Below are 21,686 nucleotides of genomic sequence, written 5' to 3' on the forward strand. Positions count from 1 at the left end.
ACGATCCGCCGCCGCCCTCCATCCATCTGCCACAGTGTCACCGCTCCCCCCCCGATCTGCTGCCCGGCCCCTTTCCCTCGTGATCGTCTCCTCGTCCCCTCACCTCCGTGAGGTGCTGCCAGCCCCCTCCACTCGAAATCGGCTGCCCGCTTCCTCCTCCCTTATGTGCTGCCCGGCCCCGCCCCCTCTCCTCCGTTATGTGCTGCCCCGCCCCCTCTCCTCCGTTATGTGCTGCCCGGCCCCGCCCCCTCTCCTCCGTTATGTGCTGCCCGGCCCCGCCTCCTCTCCTCTGTTATGTGCTGCGCGCCCCCTCTCCGTTATGTGCTGCCCTCCCCTCCGTTATATGCTGCGCGCCCCCTCTCCTCCGTGATGTGCTGCCCGCTCCCCCCCACCTCTCACCCCCGTGATCGGCTACCCGCCCCCTCCCGTGTCACCCCCGTGATGTGTGCTCCCTCCCCTGTCACCCCCGTGATGTGTGCTCCCTCACCTGTCACCCCCGTGATGTGTGCTCCCTCCCCTGTCACCCCCGTGATGTGTGCTCCCTCCCCTGTCACCCCCGTGATGTGTGCTCCCTCACCTGTCACCCCCGTGATGTGTGCTCCCTCACCTGTCACCCCCGTGATGTGTGCTCCCTCCCCTGTCACCCCCGTGATGTGTGCTCCCTCCCCTGTCACCCCCGTGATGTGTGCTCCCTCCCGTGTCACCCCCGTGATGTGTGCTCCCTCCCGTGTCACCCCCGTGATGTGTGCTCCCTCACCTGTCACCCCCGTGATGTGTGCTCCCTCACCTGTCTCCCCCGTGATGTGTGCTCCCTCACCTGTCTCCCCCGTGATGTGTGCTCCCTCACCTGTCACCCCCGTGATGTGCGCTCCCTCACCTGTCACCCCCGTGATGTGCGCTCCCTCACCTGTCACCCCCGTGATGTGCGCTCCCTCACCTGTCACCCCCGTGATGTGCGCTCCCTCACCTGTCACCCCCGTGATGTGCGCTCCCTCACCTGTCACCCCCGTGATGTGCGCTCCCTCACCTGTCACCCCCGTGATGTGCGCTCCCTCACCTGTCACCCCCGTGATGTGCGCTCCCTCACCTGTCACCCCCGTGATGTGCGCTCCCTCACCTGTCACCCCCGTGATGTGCGCTCCCTCACCTGTCACCCCCGTGATGTGCGCTCCCTCACCTGTCACCCCCGTGATGTGCGCTCCCTCACCTGTCACCCCCGTGATGTGCGCTCCCTCACCTGTCACCCCCGTGATGTGCGCTCCCTCACCTGTCACCCCCGTGATGTGCGCTCCCTCACCTGTCACCCCCGTGATGTGCGCTCCCTCACCTGTCACCCCCGTGATGTGCGCTCCCTCACCTGTCACCCCCGTGATGTGCGCTCCCTCACCTGTCACCCCCGTGATGTGCGCTCCCTCACCTGTCACCCCCGTGATGTGCGCTCCCTCACCTGTCACCCCCGTGATGTGCGCTCCCTCACCTGTCACCCCCGTGATGTGCGCTCCCTCACCTGTCACCCCCGTGATGTGCGCTCCCTCACCTGTCACCCCCGTGATGTGCGCTCCCTCACCTGTCACCCCCGTGATGTGCGCTCCCTCACCTGTCACCCCCGTGATGTGCGCTCCCTCACCTGTCACCCCCGTGATGTGCGCTCCCTCACCTGTCACCCCCGTGATGTGCGCTCCCTCACCTGTCACCCCCGTGATGTGCGCTCCCTCACCTGTCACCCCCGTGATGTGCGCTCCCTCACCTGTCACCCCCGTGATGTGCGCTCCCTCACCTGTCACCCCCGTGATGTGCGCTCCCTCACCTGTCACCCCCGTGATGTGCGCTCCCTCACCTGTCACCCCAGTGATGTGCGCTCCCTCACCTGTCACCCCCGTGATGTGCGCTCCCTCACCTGTCACCCCCGTGATGTGCGCTCCCTCACCTGTCACCCCCGTGATGTGCGCTCCCTCACCTGTCACCCCCGTGATGTGCGCTCCCTCACCTGTCACCCCCGTGATGTGCGCGCCCTCACCTGTCACCCCCGTGATGTGCGCGCCCTCACCTGTCACCCCCGTGATGTGCGCGCCCTCACCTGTCACCCCCGTGATGTGCGCGCCCTCACCTGTCACCCCCGTGATGTGCGCGCCCTCACCTGTCACCCCCGTGATGTGCGCGCCCTCACCTGTCACCCCCGTGATGTGCGCGCCCTCACCTGTCACCCCCGTGATGTGCGCGCCCTCACCTGTCACCCCCGTGATGTGCGCGCCCTCACCTGTCACCCCCGTGATGTGCGCGCCCTCACCTGTCACCCCCCGTGATGTGCGCGCCCTCACCTGTCACCCCCGTGATGTGCGCGCCCTCACCTGTCACTCCCGTGATGTGCGCGCCCTCACCTGTCACCCCCGTGATGTGCGCGCCCTCACCTGTCACCCCCGTGATGTGCGCGCCCTCACCTGTCACCCCCGTGATGTGCGCGCCCTCACCTGTCACCCCCGTGATCTGTGATAAATTCTATGGGGGAATAAGAGAAGGCGTTAGAGGCAGTTCTTACAAAGCAGCAGCTACAGTTCTCCATAGAACTTATGAGCACCAACTGCCAATTGAATTTGTCACAGAGCAGGAGAACAGTGAAAGATCTTTATTGACTTTGGCATCTTTATTTCAGAGCTACTCCAACCTAATCTAACATTTATGCTCACCTTCATTTTTTACACATTTATAGTAAAAAGTACATAATATAAAGGGTAAATAAAGACCAGTCCTCAGACCATTTTCGGATATATTGATCTGCCCACAGAATATACTTTTCCCCACATTCATATCTAGAGATGCCCAAGCAGCGAAATCTAAACTGGTTTAAAATCATCTGTGTGGCATCATTGCACCTAATTAAATATGCTAAACCCGTTGGTTATTGTCGGTGTGTTTGCTAGAGGATAAATGTGTTTACTTAGTAAGCTTTGCTGCATATAAAGCTTGGAGCAAGTCAACAGTTTAATAATGCCACACTTCAAGATCTAATTCTTTTAAAATGCAGTATTAACACACCATAAACATACTGGTTTAAAGGGTTTGTGTTATCTGCCTTCTTCAGGAGCAATCCGCTCCTCTGCCTCCTAGCTTCTTGTTTGCCACCGGGGTAGTGTGTTCCTGAAGATTGACACTTCGGATGAAGCGGTATAGTTTCACTGCAAGCCTGAACGGCGCATTTTCCCATAACACAAGCACAGACTTGTTTTTCTCTGCAGCATGGGAGAAACGTGTGGGCATTGACGCTCCAGCTGTTCGTCCAGCTTCAGGGTGGCGGGAGCAGGCCCTGACGACTGGAGCTGTGAAAGCGGGGGTCAGTAACCTAGGCAGTGAGCTGTACATTAAAGAATTAAAAATCCTACGTTTTTACAAGCACTTTGTAGCAGTACACATTAATGGCAATATGAAAACCCCTTTAAGGCCCCCATCACACACACACGTGTCTCCGGTACGTGCTAGGTCCGTGCCCGATGTACCAGAGATACGGGCACAAGTAAACCCATTAAAATCAATGGGTATATGTGCACGCACGTGTTTAGCCATTGGCCCGTGCCTCTGTGTGGAGCACACGTGATCCTGTGTGCTTCATACGGAGGCATGTCTATTTTTCTCCGGCAGCCTGGTTGTCACACGGCCCGCATAAGGACCACACGGATGTAGTGTGGATGCGGTCCCGTGTGACACGTGCCGGAGAAAACTCACGTGTCAGAGAAAAAAATAACAAATCTTTACTCACCTTCTCCTGCCCTCCTGTGTCTGCCGCTGCTGTCACTTGCTTCCAACCGCCGCTTATTATGCTCATTTAATATTCACTTCACTGCGGCCGGAAGCAGCAGCAGCGGGGAGTCGGCAGGGCTAGAGACCGAAGTTCAGCACCACGGACAGCGACGCCAGGGACAGGTGAGTAGAAAGTTCCAGTTCTCCGTGTGTTATAACGGATAACACACGGAGAACACACGTAGTGCCATAAACACGGGTCACGGAGGGGAAAACACACCTTTGACACGTGTGTGATTTTCACAGACGTGTGAAGGGGGCCTAAGGGTGTGCTCACATCTGAGTATAAATATACATAGTGCAATCTGATAAAAAAAAAAATCGCATTACACTCACACCAATGTTAAACAATAAGGCAGTGTTCATCTGATAGTTTTTCCTTAGGCTAATTTTACACATCCGGCTTTTCGCCGGTTTTCCGTATTCGGCGCACTCCAGTACAGTGTTTACAGTACAATGGCAGCATGACAAGCTCCGGTAACATGCTGTCATATGACTGGATCATGCGACCCGGAATTTACAGCGCTGCCATTGTACTGTATCACACTGTACTGGATTCTGCCGAATTCTGCAAACCGGCGAAAAACCGGATGTGTGAAACCAGCCTTCACTGTTTTCGGAATGAGGAAGAAATCACAGCATGCTGAGTATGTTTGTGTAAAACAGCCGAGACTCTCCAATGTAAGTCAATGGGTGTGAAAAAAATGGACTGAACACACATCATCCATATGCCATCCGTTTTTTATGGCTACATTACCACTCTGTAGCATGGGACACTACTGATTGTAGAATAAAAGTTGCTGAGAAAAAAAAAATGCATGTCATACTGATGTCATACTGATGTCATACTGATGTCATACTGATGACATACTGATGACATACTGATGCTAGAAGAGAAAACAATTACGTATTATAGCACTCGCATGACCTATGGAATACTAAACTGATTTCACTACTCCAACTTTACTGCATGAAAATCAGACTGATTTTTTTATATGTAGATGTGAGCAAACCCGGTCATAGACGCTACGATTTCTCCCGCTCTTGGTTGATTGCCTTCTTCACTTGCACTGTATAGAGAGAACGCAGTCAGTCTGCTGCAGGGGCTGAAACTTGGGTAACCACAGCTTAGAAATATTGGGGGCTCTAGCGTTCACATGGCGGGGAGGATTCAAAAAGCTCAGATCATACTGCAGGAGAATAGAAATTTGTGAAAAAATGAACCCTAAACATTGCAAGTCCCAATTTATGGTTCATCAGTAATATGTTGGACAATCAGCCATATATTATTTGTACATGGGCATTCTGTAAAGCATATTGGGCACAATAATTGACATTGAAAGTTTTAGTTAAAAAGTTATGATGAATATTTTCTTTTTTCCAGGGACTTTAGTATTTAATACTTTCTCTATCATCTTGATCTCCCTAAGGAGAACCAGTAGTCCTGAGTGCTGCCTGAAAAGCATCTAACTACAGACCAGTAACCATTGCTGTACTGCTAGGTGTTGAATGGCTTATCTACCCACTCATGTTTAAGAGTCTTTAACCTGTCATCAGGATTTTGTAATGTAAAGACATAGCTGTAATAGCGCTGTAATACTGATTACATTGATACCTGGCGTGAAGAAATCCCCTTTGTGCTTCTTTATCACTATGTGAAGTTTTCTGCTAATAAGATTTTGTTGCACTGGGGCCAGACTGTACACTGGGTCTTCTCCTCCCAGTTGATGTCAAAGGTATGAATGTAATCAGTATTAAGGCTGCTTTACACGCGACGACATCGCTAACGAGATGTCATTGGGATCACGGAATTTGTGACGCACATCCGGCCTCGTTAGCGACGTTGTTGCGTGTGAAACGCACGAACGACCGTTAACGATCAAAATTACTTACCTAAAGGGAACTTTACACGCTGCGGCATCACTAGCAATCGTGATGCCGCAGCGTGTAAAGTTCCCTTTAGGTAAGTAATTTTGATCGATGTTGCGAGCGTTAGCACCCGACCCCGTCGTTGGTGCGATAGGTGGTGATCGCTGCCGTAGCGAGCATTATCGCTACGGCAGTGTCACACCCACATACCTGTTCTGCGACGTCGCTGTGCCCGTTGAACAATCCCTCCTTCAAGGGGGAGGTGCGTTCGGCGTCACAACGACGTCACAAGACTGCCGTCCAATAGCAGAGGAGGGGCGGAGATCAGCGTCCGGAACATGCTGCCCACCTCCTTCCTCATTGCCGGTGGACGGAGGTAAGGAGATGATTGTCGCTCCTGCGGTGTCACAAACAGTGATGTGTGACGCCGCAGGAACGAGGAACAACCTCGCTACGTACGAGACAACAATTTTTGGTAAACGAACGACCTCTCCTATACCAACGATTTTTGTCTCTTTTGCGATCCTTTAAGGTCGCTCCTGCCTGTCACACGCTGCAATGTCGCTAACGACGCCGGATGTGCGTCACAAACACCGTGACCCTGACAATATATCGTTTGCGATGTCGCAGCGTGTAAATGGCCCTTAATAGTTGATCGTTGACACGTCGTTCCTTTCCCGATTATCGTTGCTGCTGCAGGACGCAGGTTGTTCGTCGTTCCTGCGGCAGCACACATCACTACGTGTGACACAGCAGGAACGAGGAACATCACCGTACCTGCGGCCGCCCGCAATACGGAAGGAAGGAGGTGGGCGGGATGTTACGTCCCGCTCATCGCCGCCGCTCCGCTTCTATTGGGCGGCCGATAAGTGACGCCGCTGTGACGCCGAACGAACCGCCCCCTTAGAAAGGAGGCAGTTTGCCGGCCACAGCGATGTCGCTAGGCAGGTAAGTATGTGTGACTGGGACTAACAATATTGTGCGCCACGGGCAGCGATTTGCCCGTGACGCACAAACGATGGGGGCGGGTGCGATCGGCAGCGACATTGCTAGCGATGTTGCTGTGTGTAAAGTGGCCTTAACAGCGCCATTAGAGCCATGTCTGTACTTTAGGTTACAAAAACCTGGTTACAGGTTCTTGTTAAAAGGAATCTGTCACCAGATTTTTGCCACCTAATCTGAAAGCAGAATAACGTAGGGGCAGAGATCCTGATTCCAGTGGTGTGTCACTTACTGGGCTGCTTAGTATAATCATCAGTAGATTATCATTAGAGGACTATTTTTCTTACTGCCAGGTAGTCCTGCATAGTCTTGAGCTCTGTATAACTGCTAGATCTGCGCAGGGAAAACGTTGATTTTATCAAAATGACAGCAAACAGCTCAGTAAGTGACACATCGCTGGAATCAGGGTCTGTGTCTCTACATTATGCTTTTCTCAGATGGTGGAGCATAAACCTGGTGACAAAGTCCCTTTTATTGTTCGGACATTTGCTTCCAGGGCAGCTACCTAGAGCTTCATTAGATAAACGGTTTTGTTCCCTTTTGGAGAACAGCTAATTTACTACCATAGATAAAACAGGATGCCTGGCATTAAATCTAGAAGAATATTTTTTTTGTTTTCTCTTTCCTGCAGGGGTACCTGGTGTGAAGGCTGATCGGTTTGAGGAAGGCATGGCTGTCAAGCACTGTGCTCTGTCTTTAGTGGGAGAACCTATAATGTACCCAGAGATCAACAGATTTATAAAATTGCTTCATCACAAGGAAATCTCGAGTTTTCTTGTTACAAACGCACAATTCCCTGAAGAAATAAGGTATTGAGATATTCTACTTCTTGATTTACATGACATCTGTTTTTATGTGAAGTAATGGTTTTTGGACTAGGTTTTCATTCAATGGTCTCTTATATATAGACTACCATGTTAGCCCAACAGTTGTAACTTGGGAATATAGCTATTTGTTATAGTCCGCTTTAATGGTGTTTAATGTGTAATGTCAGTGCCAGTTATACCGCCTGTACAACAAAGTTACCCGGACAAGAGAGAGGACTCCAGTTAGGAAGCCAATATGTAGCAGTCTGCCTAGCATTTGTGTATATGCGGTGTCGTTTGTTCAGGAACACTGCCCAGCACATACAGTCCTGCCTTACAGAGGAGTACAACTGTGTTCCTTCCGCTCTCAGGAAGGAACACGCAGGATGCTTTGGAGGACTAGAATATTAACAGACATTATCATCACTGTCCCCATTGGGACTTACAATCTAAATTCCTTATCAGTATGTCTTTGGTGTGTGGGAGGAAAACCAGAGTACCGAGATGAAACCCACACAAACACTGGGATATATGTATGTAATGTGTGATCTAAATGCCTATTTTAAATGTATGTGTGTATAATTGTGGAATACATTTATATGTGCATGTGTCTGCCCAATGAGCATATTCATGGTAGGTGTATTTCATGTATGTTCCCATGCATGTATAGAGGCAATGAAAGGGATCAGAGACTAATATCCTGTATACTGATGGGCAGATTAGCAGATACCCAGATCGGAAAGACCAAACAAGTTTAAAAAAACAACCTGGTTCGGGCCAGGAATTAATCCCGGATATCTGGCTGGACGCTGGTCCCCATATAAGTCTATGGGGACCAGAATCCAGAGATTTAAAATGGTGTTAGAAGTGATAGGGGGCTTGGAGTAAACGCGTTACACTTACTTAGTCTCCCGTGCAGCTCTAACGCTACTTTCAGGACCGCTCATTATCCTTCATGCATAGGCACTGCTGGCGTCTGTGATTGGTTACAGTCAGACGCACCCCGAGCTTATGTGACAGCGTGCGTGACTGGTTGCAGTCACAGACTGTCTGTGCGTCTCTATTGGTGTAAAAATAAATAAATAAAAAAGAAAAATTTGCGTAGGGTCCCCCATATTATGACACCCAGTACAGATAAAGCATACGGCTACAGGCTGAAGCCCGCAACCGTGCGCTTATCTTGGCTGTGAATCAAAATAAGAGAGACCGCATGCGGCTCTTTTTTCTCAGGCTGGGGAGACCCATCTTAAAAATAGCAGCCTGTAGCCACCAAGGATTTTCGCATCCATTATATGCAACAATCCTGACACTTTACCCCACTCATCCTGATTGCCCTGGTGCGGTGGCTCACAGCGGCCACTAAGCCTTAGATTAGTAATGGGAGGCATCTATGAGACCCTCCATTACTAATCTGTAAGTGAATAGAAATAAACACAAGCACAGAAAAAAATCCTTTAACCCCTTCACGACCATGGATGGATATATCCGTCATGGAGCGTGTCCCGTTAAGCCCCGCCCCCTGCCGCGGGCAGGCGGCGGCAGTTGGCACACATATCAGCTGTTTTCAACAGCTGACGTGTGCCTGCATGTTGCGAGTGGAATCGCTTCCACTCGCAACATTTAACCCCTTAAATCTCGCTGCCAAAGTCTGGCAGCAAGATCTATATGCGCGCCGCCATGTTTTTTACTTACCGCCGCCCCCACCGGAAGTCACATGTGGGATCACGTGACTTTCGTTGGTTGCCATCGTAGCACAGGGTCATGTGATGACGCCTGCAGCTATGAAGTTTCACTTTCGTTTTCCCTCGGCCGCGAGCAGAGAGAAACAGAAAGTGACTGAATCTGCTGTTTACAGCTGTATAGCTGTGATCAGCAGATAGATAAGAGCGATCGGATTGCTGATCGCTATAGCCCCCTAGGGGGACTAGTAAAATAAAAAAAAAAAGTAAAAAAAAACAAACAAAAAACCTAAAAGTTCAAATCACCCCCCTTTCCCCCCCATTGAAAATTAAAGGGTTAAAAAATAAATATACACATATTTGGTATCACCGCATTCAGAAATGCCCAATCTATCAAAATATAAAATCAATTAATCTGATTGGTAAACGGCGTAGTGGCAAAAAAATTCCAAACGCCAAAATTACGTTTTTTGGTCGCCGCAAGTTTTACGCAAAATGCAATAACAGGCGATCAAAACGTAGCATCTGCGCAAAAATGGTAACATTAGAAACGACAGCTCGAGACGCAAAAAATAAGCCGTCACTGAGCCATAGATCCCAAAAAATGAGAACGCTACGTGTTTTGGAAAATGGCGCAAAACGTGCGCCACTTTTATTGGACAAGCTTGTGAATTTTTTTTAACCCCTTAGATACAAATAAACCTATACATGTTTGGTGTCTACAAACTCGCACCGACCTTAGGCATCATACCCACACATCAGTTTTACCATTTAGTGAACACCGTGAATAAAACATCCCAAAAACTATTGTGCCATCACACTTTTTTTGCAGTTTTTCCACACTTGGAATTTTTTTTGCTGTTTTCCAGTACACTATATGGTAAAACTATGCTTTCATTTAAAAGTACAACTTGTCCCGCAAAAAAACAAGCCCTCATAAGGCACGATTGACCGAAAAATAAAAAGGTTACGGCTCTCGGAAGAAGGGGAGCAAAAACGCAAAAACGGAAAGTGCCCCGGGGCTGAAGGGGTTAATTGAAATAAAATACAAAAAATCACACCCTTTATTAACCCCCAGAACACCCAGGTCCGACATAAGCCACATGAGTTCCCACAATGATTACGGCTCTGCTACATCGGAAGTGACAGCGTGTGGGCATAGAATATGTCCGCCTGCTGTGATCTTTAGGCAGAGACTGAGCCGAGCGATCAGCGGTGATGTCACTCAGATTATGTGCGGTCACAGTCGGAGGTTCCCACGGTCCTCCAACTGTGATCGCAGGTAACCTGATCTCATTGAACTGAGTAACCTCACCTGCGTCTGTGAACAGCAACTTTTAAGTCTTGCCACAGATTCTGAATGGGATTTAGGTCTGGACATTAATTGGGCCATTCAAACACATGAATATGCTTTGGTCATTGTAAAATCTTAAACTACTCAAACTAACTACAATTGAAATCTGTGACAAGACTTGAAATTTGATGTTCACAGACAACCCTCTACGTCCAATCTCACTGAGCTATAAAGCTGTTTTGCAGACTTACTGCCAACTTTTAGAACACAGCGGTATTGGTAAACGTCTGTATCTTTCAAGAAAACCATGATTTTCATGCAGGACAATGCTCCATCGCATGCATCAAAATACTCCACTGCTTGGCTAGCCAGTAAAGCCCTTAAAGAGAACCTGTCCGCACTATTTTGTCATGTCGAGTTAAGACATGGCTGTAATACTGATAGATACCTTTTGGTGAAGAAATTTGCTTTATTTTTCTGCTATTTAGATTTTGGTGCACAGAGGCTGGACTATAGTGTAGGTCTCCTCCTCTGTTTGCAATCTCAGCAGTGACCTGTCATTCAGAGACAGGAGGTTGGTGGAGGGGCCGGAGAATCACAGACAGGGAGGATTCACAGGGGCTTCACAGCAAGTAAAGTGGATTGGAGATAATAAAAAATGTAGTTTTCTACACTAAAGTATTGTTAACAGTGGCAGCCAACAAGGTCATCTTGTGTTAACCTGGAAACCATCAGGACCACGTGCCCATGGGGGGGCGCGCTATTTTCTTATTCCTCAGGTCTGTAAAATGGGCGTATTGGCGATCATTAAGAGGTTAAGTTTCAATTTGCTGTTGCACTAACCCAATTATTTGTGTGTTTTATGCACCACATTTTATTTCTGCTTAAACTCTTTTAATAAGTAAAATTTGTCCACTCCGTCCTGCATTTCAATGTCTTTTATATGAAATTAAAGGCTTTTTTGGCTGTGTAAATAAACGACATTACAGTTAATAAATCCCCCTTTTACACATGAAAATCAAAGTCAAACTTTAAAGCAACAGCATTTTGAGTCATTTGTAAGCTGCCCTATATTACTCTTCAGACTCCTTTGAGCTGCCGAGATGAATTTCAGACATATTTGCGTTCATCTTTCCCCGTTAAATGTTACGTTGCTTATTGCAGTTATGCTGACAGGGTAAATGAAATCTGTTTGTGATTTCTACGCACATTTTGTATCCTAATGGACTATACACGGGTTTGCGCTCCTTCCACCCTCTAGAAATTAAAATTGCTTTCTGTGAGGACTTTTTGATTTCAGAAAGATCATTTTTATTTATTTTTATTCATTTTACTCTTCTGGTAATCTGCCGCTCAGAAATGTAGTGCTTGTTCCGAATATTTTAGTTTCAGTAAAGGCATAAAGATGGGTATCCATAAATAAGGTGCAATGTAGGGCTGGCGATTAATCAGAATAATTCCATTCATTTGCAATTTGAAGAACTGTAAAATTTGATTTCAGTGTCCTTCCCCAATCACCTCCAGGCAGAGTTGTCTTATTATTCTTGGGATCGAACACTGTAGGAAGAAATTAGGAGATGCTGAACTTAGTAAAGGAAACATGCTATCAATCTGCAGATATCGGGTTAATCCGCAGGTTAATGGCAACCTACACCTGCCCAGTGTCTGCACATAAGTCCTGCTGCCGGCAGGAATAGAACTTTCTTACTCCAGCAGTAATCCTATGTCAGTCATGGGGGAGGCGCCGACGCAGGTTCAGTCACCGCTCTGTAGCCACGCACCCTGCACTGACTGACAGCCAGTTCTAATTCAGAGTAGCTGTTAGTCAGCGCGGGGGGGTCTTATTAAGGCCGCTTTACACACGACGATATCGTTAGCGATGTGACCTGCCCAGATCGTTGCTACGATTCGCCGAGATAGCTCATAGGTCATTTTGTAGCAGTCACACATACCCATCTCACAAACGACGCTACAACGTTCAGCGATGTATTGTTTGACAAGGCGGTTGTGTGGACACCGTCACACAGCATTACGCCCAACGATTCCGGCAATGACAGAGGCATATAATTGTCCATAGTATACACCCTGACATGACACCAATCAGAGTGGAGGAGGCGTGGAGCATTGCTCATAACACGCCCACGTCGCTGATGACGGACACACTAACGATGTTGTTCGTCGTTGGCAGGGTGTCAAACGTAGCAATATGTCTGCTGCGTTCTAAACAATGAACAATATTTTGAAAATGAACAACGTGTCAATGATCAAAGATTTTCGCTATTTTTACGATCGTTCGGAGTCGCTCGTAGGTGTCACGCAACGACGTCGCTAATGACGACGGAAGTGCGTCACGAAAACCGTGACCCCGACGACATATCGTCAGATAAATTGTAGCGTATAATGGGGCCTTTACAGCCGCTGCTCTCCATGCACAGAGCGGTGACTGAACCCGCTCCTCCATGATGAAAACTGGAATGCTGTTGGGAGGAATAACATTCTTTCTCTGACGCCTCATTGGGGGACACAGGACCATGGGTGTTATGCTGCTTATCCATAGGAGGACACTAAGTAGATGCAAACATGTTAGCTCCTCCCCTGCAGTATACACCCCCTGGCCCAGCCAGGCTACTTCAGTTTTGGCTTAGTGTCTATAGGAGGCATATCTCTGCAGACTACTGCAGCAAGAATTTTTTGTTTTTAGAAGGCGACTGTTTCCTTCGGGGACCGATTTCCCAAAACCATCAACAGGCAGGAACGCGGAGTGTCGCGTCCCCGTACCCCCTCCTGCGACACTGGATCCTGGGCTGTTACTCACTGGACGACGGGTCTCACAGGCACCGATTTTCCAGAGCCCAGAGCAGATGAAAACTTCCTCAGTCCCTCTTGCAGGCTCTGAGTTGATATATGCTCCGCACCAGCGTGACCAGGCAGCAAGCGTCAGACTGCCATCTCCACAGGATCTGAGGTGAGATCCTTCCGATTTTTCCAGAGCCCAGAGCAGATGAAAAACGTCCTCAGTCCCTCTGGCAGGCTCTGAGTTGATATAAGCTCTGTGACCGGGCACAGCAGGCGTCAGAATCTCCACACAGGATCCCTGACAGGAACTGGAGCAAAGGTCACACTGACTGGATGCACATGGGCTGATTGCAGACTCCTGCATAGCATTCCACCTTTGGCGGGGGGAGGGGGAGAGCTCCCAGGACTCAGTGCACCCGCAGCTGCGGTACACTTACAGAGTTTTTTTTCTGTCCACCATTGTTGTGCAGGGCTGGAGGGGGGAAGGGGAGTCCCTTCCCACCATTTTCCTTATATTATATTTTCTCATGCCTTCTTGTCAGAGCAAACCCCGTCCCCTCCGACACTCGATAAGCCACGCCCCCTCACGAAAGCGCGCGTACCTCTTCTCACACAGGAGCCCTGCAGAGCATTGCACCCTCTTGTTGTGATCAGAGCCTGTGGGCGTCTCTCAGAGCTGGCTTCCTCCTTCCCACAGGAACTGGGACACAGGAGGAGGGGGGGGAGGGGTCATCAGGTTCTGGGTGAGTTATATCCTCACTTGCACATTAGCTCTGCAGAGCATTGCTCCCTCATTACAATCAGAGTTTGTGGCTCATCAGCCAGAGGCTGCAGTCACATGTTTAATGCCCTGCACAACTACAGCAACAACTATAAGACTTTTTTAATGTATCCTGCCACGCTGAGCTACTTGGGGATGATAGCACCTCCTCCTTCTGTGAGTCCGGTGCCCCTGTAGCTTCCCCCCCCACCCCCCACCACCACAGCAACTGCTGCCAGCCCAGAGCCTACGGCTCCCAGTCCCCCGGAATGGGCACAGTTCCCAGAACCTGGTGCTGGCTATGCAACATCGTCCTCGGGGCCCCTGGACAGAACGCAGCCTGATGACACCTCTATAGAGGGTCCTTCTGATAAGAATCAGCCCTCTGCTTCACCGGTTGCAGATCAGAAAAAGGGCATGACCCCTATGGTTCTCCCTCTGGAGTACATAGATGGGGTTCTCCCACATGTTCCGCGGTCTCTGAGGAGCCGGAGGAAGGGGAATGATGTTTGTACCGGGATGATTCCTTGGTTTCAACCTCCCCGAGCGATCAAGCTGCGATGGACTCCCTTATTGCAGCAATCAACCAAAACTCTGCATATGGAAAATCTCCCATCCACTACTACTGACCCTGCGGTCTCCTTTTAAAAGGGTGAAGAAACCTAAAAAAAAAAAAAAGTTTTTTTGACGCTGCTTCGGTATCCGTAAACTCATGGAGTCCCGGTAGCCCTTTGGCTTAGCTGTCTCTAAGGGCAGGGCCGATCCGGCCTCGGTGGACCCTCACCCGCCTTCCGCCTGCCTGAAGGACCCTCCTGTCTTTTACTTGATTGATCCTCCTTCAAGGACCCGACAGACAGACAAGTGGAGCAGCTCGATCGCTCTGCCTTGAGGCTGCGGGTCCCTCTCCCCTTCCGTGTGGGTCGCACAGGCACCAGGACTACCAGGTTCCCTCAGACCCTTACAGATGTAACAGTTCACATTGCTGCGGCGGCAGAGTACCTCATGCAGGCCTCCCTCGACGCTGCTACCTGCGCAGTTATTGCCGCCTCAAATACCATAGCCATCTGTAAAGCTCTCTGGTTCCTATAATAGAGAGCGGACTCGGTCTCTAAAAAGCCTCTCTCAGTACTCCTTTCCGGACCTATGGTTTACCGATCGTCTGGACAGGCTCTTTTTTTTTGTCCGACGCCACTGGAGGCGCCACTGGAGTACCTCCCTCCCCCAACTCTAGCCCAGGATGTTTTTTACTAGACACGCAGGGCCCGACCTTCTCAGCCCTCCCCAAGTCCACCTCGTCCTGGCAGTCTAGACAAAGACCGAGGAGTCTCGTCCTCCTCCATCTGGGCTGCCGCCTCAGACCACAAATGGGTGCGATACCTTGTGTCTTTTGATTACCACATTGAATTCCGGACCTGATCCCCTGGTCTCTCAAACCCCCCCAAAGGCTTCAAAACACCGCGAGGCCTTCTCCTCAGCGATCCACTCCCTCCAAACGGCGGGGGTGATGGTACCTGTTCCGGACGGCGAGACGTTCAAGGCCTTCTATTCCAACCTCTCGTGGTCCCCAAAAAAGGACGGGTCAATTCGACCCATCCTGGACCTCTAACACCTGAGCAAACATGTGCACGTAAGGAGATTCAGAATGGAATTCCTAGGGTCCATTTTTACCTTTATGGTCGAAGGAGAATTCCTTCCCTCCCTAGCTATCAGGGATGCGTACCTGCACATACCCATTGCTCCAGCTCACCAAAAGTTCCTCCGCTTCGCTGTTCAGGACTACTTTTTTTCATTTGTGGCCCTTCCCTCGGCTCTGCCACAGCACCAAGGGTCTTAACAAAGGTCATGGAGGCCGCCATGACTGCCCTTCACGCCAGGAGAGTGGCTGTTCTGCCTTGCTTGGATGACCTCCTCATCAAGGGCTCAGCCAGCGTGCAGATCTCTGTAGGCACCCTATCCCGCTTAGGACGGCTTCTGACTCCAGTCAAATCATCCCCGGTCCCGTCAAAATCCGTCACCTCCCTGGGCATGTCCCTGGACACCCTTCGGGGCTCGATATTTCTCCCTCAAGACAAGGCGACCGCTCTACAACAAGCGGTACACTGCCTTCTACATACTCCTCTCGCTCCATACGATTTCAGTATGAGTGCCAGGTAGGATAGCGGCGGCTATAGAGGCAGTGCTGCTCGCTTAGCCACACTACCGCCCACTGCACCTTGCGCTTCTAGCTGTCTGGGACAAGAGCCCCTTTTCCTTGGGCGAACTTTTCACCTGACACCTTCGGTCAGGTATGCGCTTTGCTGGTGGCTTCAGTCCTCTTCCATATCGAGAGGGAGTTTTTCTCCCCAAGTGGACTGGCTACTCCTGACCACGGACACCAGCCTCTTAGTCTGGGGAGCAGCGCACTGGCTCCACACTGCTTGGGGACGTTGGACGCCCCAGGAGTCTTCCCTTCCCAGAAATCATCCTTAAAAAATGAGCGCAATCTTTCTCGCGCTCAGGTCATTCCTCCCTTCTGCTAGCAGGTCGTTTGATTCAGGTCCAATTGGACAATGTAACAGCTGTGGCCTAGGTCAATCTTCAGGGAGGTACCAGCAGCAAGACAGCTTATCTCAAGGTCCTCAGGATCCTCACCTGGGCCGAATCGACGGGGGTCTGTGTTTTCAGCATTACACATACCGGGAGTAGAGAACTGGGCGGCGGACCTTCTAAGTCGCCAAGGCCTGGCCGCCGGAGAGTGGTTTCTCCACCCAGAAGTGTTCCCACACATCTTCACTCGCTGGGGTACACCAGACGTGGATCTAATGGCCTCAAGGTGGAACGCAAAGGTACCCTCGTTCTTAGCCTGGTCACGTGATCCACAGTCCATCGGCGCGGATGCTCTAGTCTCCTGAAGTCGCTTCCGTCTACCTTACATGTTTTTCGCCTCTGCCCCTGCTGCTGCGAGTAATCCGGAAGATCAAGGCAGAAGGAGTCCCAGTGATACTAATAGCACCGGACTAGCCCAGGTGCGCCTGGTATGCCGAATTAGTACAATTGCTCATGGCGCCTCGTAAGCATCCCAGACCTGCTGACCCAAGGGCCCATTTCCCAACAGAACTCCAGAGCCCTGAAGCTGACGGCCTGGCCATTGAGACCTTGACTTTAACAAGAGCGAGATTCTCTCCCGTGGTCATCTCCACCATTTACAGTGCCCGAAAGCCAGCCTTCATCCCATATTTACCACCGTACGTGGAAAACTTTCCTTTGCCAGTGTAGGGAATCTAATGTCCAACCTATGCCTCTGGCGATCCCCAGAATTCTTGATTTTTTTATTTTTTTTTTGCAGTCAGGTTGCAAAAGGGGTTGGTTCTCACCTCACTTAAGGGGCAGGTTTAATCTCTCTCAATATTTTATCAATACCGCCTAGCTTGCAATCTGCAAGTCAAGACTTTCCTCAAGGGCGTTTCCCATCTAGTTCCCCCGTACAAATGGTCGCTGGACCCATGGGACCTCAATCTCGTTTTGGACGGTATCCAGAGGTCCCCCTTTGAACCTCTTAAGGAATCTTCTCTTGCTCTTCTATCCTAGAAGGTAACATTCTTAGTGGCGATTACGTCCATCAGACAAGTTTCGGAACTGGCAGCACTCTCTTGCCACGAACCCTTTCTGATCTTTCATCAGGACAAGGTGGTTCTACGCCCCCTTCCGGATTTTCTTCCGAATGTTACTTCCCCGTTTCATATGAACGAGGACATTGTTCTGCCTTCCTTTTGTCCACACCCAGTCCATAGGGTGGAAAGGTTCCTATATTCGCTAGACCTTGAGGGCTCTCAGACATTACGTACCCAGGACAGCCACTTTAGGAACATCGACTCCTTGTTCGTCATTTCTGAAAGGCCTAAAGGCCGCTTTACACACTGCGATATCGGTACCGATATCGCCAGCGTGCATACCCGCCCCCCATCGGTTGTGCGACACGGGCAAATCTTTGCCCGGGTCGCACAACATCGCCCGGACCCGTCACACGGACTTGCCTTCCCTGCGATGTCGCTGTGACCGGCGAACCGCCTCCTTTCTAAGCGTCACAGCGACGTCACAGCAGCGTCACTGAACCACCGCCCAATAGAAGTAAAGGGGCGGAGATGAGCGGGACGTAACATCCCGCCCACCTCCTTCCTTCCGCATTGTGGCCGGGACGCAGGTAAGGTGAGGTTTCTGCAAACATCTCCTTACCTGCGGCCGCCCGCAATGTGGAAGGAAGGAGATGGGCGGGATGTTACGTCCCGCTCATCTCCGCCCCTCCGCTTTGATTGGGCGGCCGCTTAGTGACGTTGCTGTGACGCCGCACGGACCGCCCCCTTAGAAAGGAGGCGGATCGCCGGTCACAGCGACGTCGCAGAGCAGGTAAGTAGTGTGACGGGTCCGGGTGATGTTGTGCGCCACGGGCAGCGATTTGCCAGTGTCGCACAACCGATGGGAGCGGTTACGCACGCTAGCGATATCGGTGCCGATATCGCAGTGTGTAAAGTGGCCTTATGAACAAGGCCTAAAATAGTTTTTTTGTTATTTTTTTCTAGTGGTGTCTGTCCTGTGTTATAGATGGAAAAAAGGGTTAACTTCACCATATATCATTTAATATTATTGACTAATAAATGACATATTTACTCTTTTATTAGTAAGTATTGTATATTGGTTTTAATATTGATTATTTTGCTATGGTCAGATCTCTGGAGCCAGTCACACAGTTGTATGTGAGTGTGGATGCAAGTACTAAGGACAGCCTTAAGAAAATTGATCGCCCACTCTTTAAGGATTTTTGGCAAAGGTTCCTTGACAGCTTGACGGCTTTGGCAGAAAAGGTAAAATGTGGAATTTTATTAACAGTGTGGTACTTGACACAAATGTAAGTGCTGCTAACAGTAGCTGTTTTCTTGCTCATCTTGGCATCTTCATGTATAACCATAGTTATATGGCTGAATTCTGCAATTTCCTAATTAAGGAGCAAACTCTAAATAGACCAGATGTTCAGATCGCCCTCTTCTGTTAATCTGTCTGGTATTAGATTTAACATAAAAAGAAATGTGTTCTTGTGCTGGCAGACATTAGGTGGCTAGATCTTTCCTAACTGTTGAATTACGGTATGCTTTTCACTGATATCGTTATTTCTTATTATTGTGTTGTGCAGTTTCAGAAATGTACACTAATTTTATCAGTCATACATTTTTTATTTTCTCTTCTTTCTATTCCGTTTTTTTTTACAAAGCTGCATAGTGATGAATCCTGCCCATTAACTCTCATAACCAGGACAATATTCTCATTTTTTACCATGCTAAAAGAATCTGAATTATAAAATAATGAAAAAGCATTTCTGTTCCTTGCGACAAATAGTGGAAATGTCACATATAATTAGGCAGATTTACATTAAATTGTAATGTTTTTAAAGCCTTGCATAAAAATAATGTTTGTTACTAAAAATCGCCTACAAAAAACCCTTAGATGCAAAACACAATATTTGTGATACAGAGTTCATACATACCTCCTATGCCTATATCGCCAGTACACTATAAATAAACTGGAAGACCAAAGGAGCGCAAATAGGGGTAATATGGAAGAACAACACTGAGGGTGGTCACCTTGATGGGTTGTGAGAATGATAACCACTAGACCCACATGTCAAGCCGGCTGCTGCAGCCCCATGTGGAACCAGATAAATCACATAAGAAGGGGTCAAAAGCCGCGCTATCAAAGTAAGGAACAATCCAAAGGACTGTTTTCAGTGACTTTATTTTTATGCGTTTCAGAGAAATCTTTCCCCTTCTTCAGGAAAATAAATCTATCAATATACAGTACAGACCAAAAGTTTGGACACGCCTTCTCACCTCTAGAACATCTATTAAAGGAGACTTTGTGCAGCAGGCCTTCATGGTAAAATAGCTGCTAGGAAACCACTGCTAAGGACAGGCAACAAGCAGAAGAGACTTGTTTGGGCTAAAGAACACAAGGAATAGACATTAGACCAGTGGAAATCTGTGCTTTGGTCTGATGGTCCAAATTTGAGATGTTTGGATCCAACCACCGTGTCTTTGTAGAAAAGGTGAACGGATGGACTCTATATGCCTGGTTCCCACCGTGAAGCATGAAGGAGGTGGTGTGAGGGTGCTTTGCTGGTGACACTGTTGGGGATTTATTTAAAATTGAAGGTATACTGAACCAGCATGGCTACCACAGCATCTTGCAGCGCCATGCTATTCCATCCGGTTTGCGTTTAGCTGGACCATCATTTATTTTTCAACAGGACAATGACCCCAAACACACCTCCAGGCTGTGTAAGGGCTATTTGACTAAGAAGGAGAGTGATGGGGTGCTACGCCAGATGACCTGGCCTCCACAGTCACCAGACCTGAACCCAATCGAGATGGTTTGGGGTGAGCTTGACCGCAGAGTGAAGGCAAAAGGGCCAACAAGTGCTAAGCATCTCTGGGAACTACTTCAAGACTGTTGGAAAACCATTTCTGGTGACTACCTCTTGAAGCTCATCAAGAGAATGCCAAGAGTGTGCAAAGCAGTAATCAAAGCAAAATGTGGCTTTTTGAAGAACCTAAAATATAAGATATTTTCAGTTGTTTCACACTTTTTTAAGTATTTCATTCCATATGTTTTCTTTCATAGTTTTGATGTCTTCAATGTGAGTCTACAATTTTTAGAGTCATGAAAATAAAGAAAACTCTTTGAATGAGAAGCTGTGTCCAAACTTTTGGTCTGTACTGTATCACTAGTACATGCACAGGTCTTCAAATCACTTGAACAAAGTAGTACATATGCCAGTAAACATTGGCGTATTGGGGCTACAAGTAATCCAGTTATGCGCAAGAGGTCATTAGATGAACAACTGGGCATGTTTCCTTCTTTCCTTGAAAATAAAATCTACCGTATCTTATTCCCTCAATGGGTCAGTCATATAGAGCACATAATGTTATCGTTGGTTAGAGTGGATGAGAAAAGACCAAGATGTGATATTTTACTCTATTGCACCCAGAACCTCAAAGTATAACTTTTCATGCTGCTCTAGGATTTCATAGGAGTTCTTATATTCTCAATATTGGATGTAAAATATTGAAACTGAAACTGGTAAATTCAGGGCTTAAAAGCAATCTGTCACCAAGTATTTGCTATGTAATCTGAGAACTGAATAATTTAGGAGCTAAGACCCTGATTGCAGCAATGTGCCCCTTGCTGGTCTGCATGCTGTCATTTTTTTATAAAATCACTATTTTCTCTGCTGCAGTGCTCAGAATGCTGAACCCGTGTAACTGCACCCACACCACTGATTGGCAGCTTTCTGTGTACTTTGATAGAATGTTGGTAATTATTAGTGAGGGCAGAGTTTTTACAGTACTTTTGACTAGGAACACTCTGTAATGCTCGGCTCACATTTATCCTGCACTCTACACTGAAAGATTACACTGGGGTTTCCTTGTAAATCTTTTATACATGATTCAGACAGAACTCTTGATGGAACACTATAATGAGGCAGATGGAGACACTTTGGACTCTCTTCTTTTGTGCACATCTTAAAAACTGAACATAAGTCACACAGAGTCCAGAGTAACTCTGCTGTCACATTGGTGAATGTATCTGTCGGGGGTTTCATCTGAATCACGTATCTTGTAGATTTAGATGAAAACCCCAATGTTATCTCTGAGTGGAGC

The 21,686-nt window shown here is 48.7% G+C and overlaps 1 protein-coding gene across 1 annotated transcript in view; it reads left to right on the top strand.

The window, feature by feature from the left end:
* Positions 1–21,686, top strand: part of LOC142291656 (S-adenosyl-L-methionine-dependent tRNA 4-demethylwyosine synthase TYW1-like) — a 293,905-nt gene that overhangs the window by 146,279 nt on the left and 125,940 nt on the right. Inside the window, exons 12-13 of the mRNA XM_075336334.1 lie at positions 7,295–7,472; positions 18,701–18,836. Of these exons, the coding sequence (XP_075192449.1) occupies positions 7,295–7,472; positions 18,701–18,836 (314 nt within the window). The remainder of the gene's footprint in view (positions 1–7,294; positions 7,473–18,700; positions 18,837–21,686) is intronic.

This window comes from Anomaloglossus baeobatrachus, chromosome 2 (assembly GCF_048569485.1).
Source record: "Anomaloglossus baeobatrachus isolate aAnoBae1 chromosome 2, aAnoBae1.hap1, whole genome shotgun sequence".
In the NCBI taxonomy this organism is placed as follows: Eukaryota; Metazoa; Chordata; class Amphibia; order Anura; family Aromobatidae; genus Anomaloglossus; species Anomaloglossus baeobatrachus.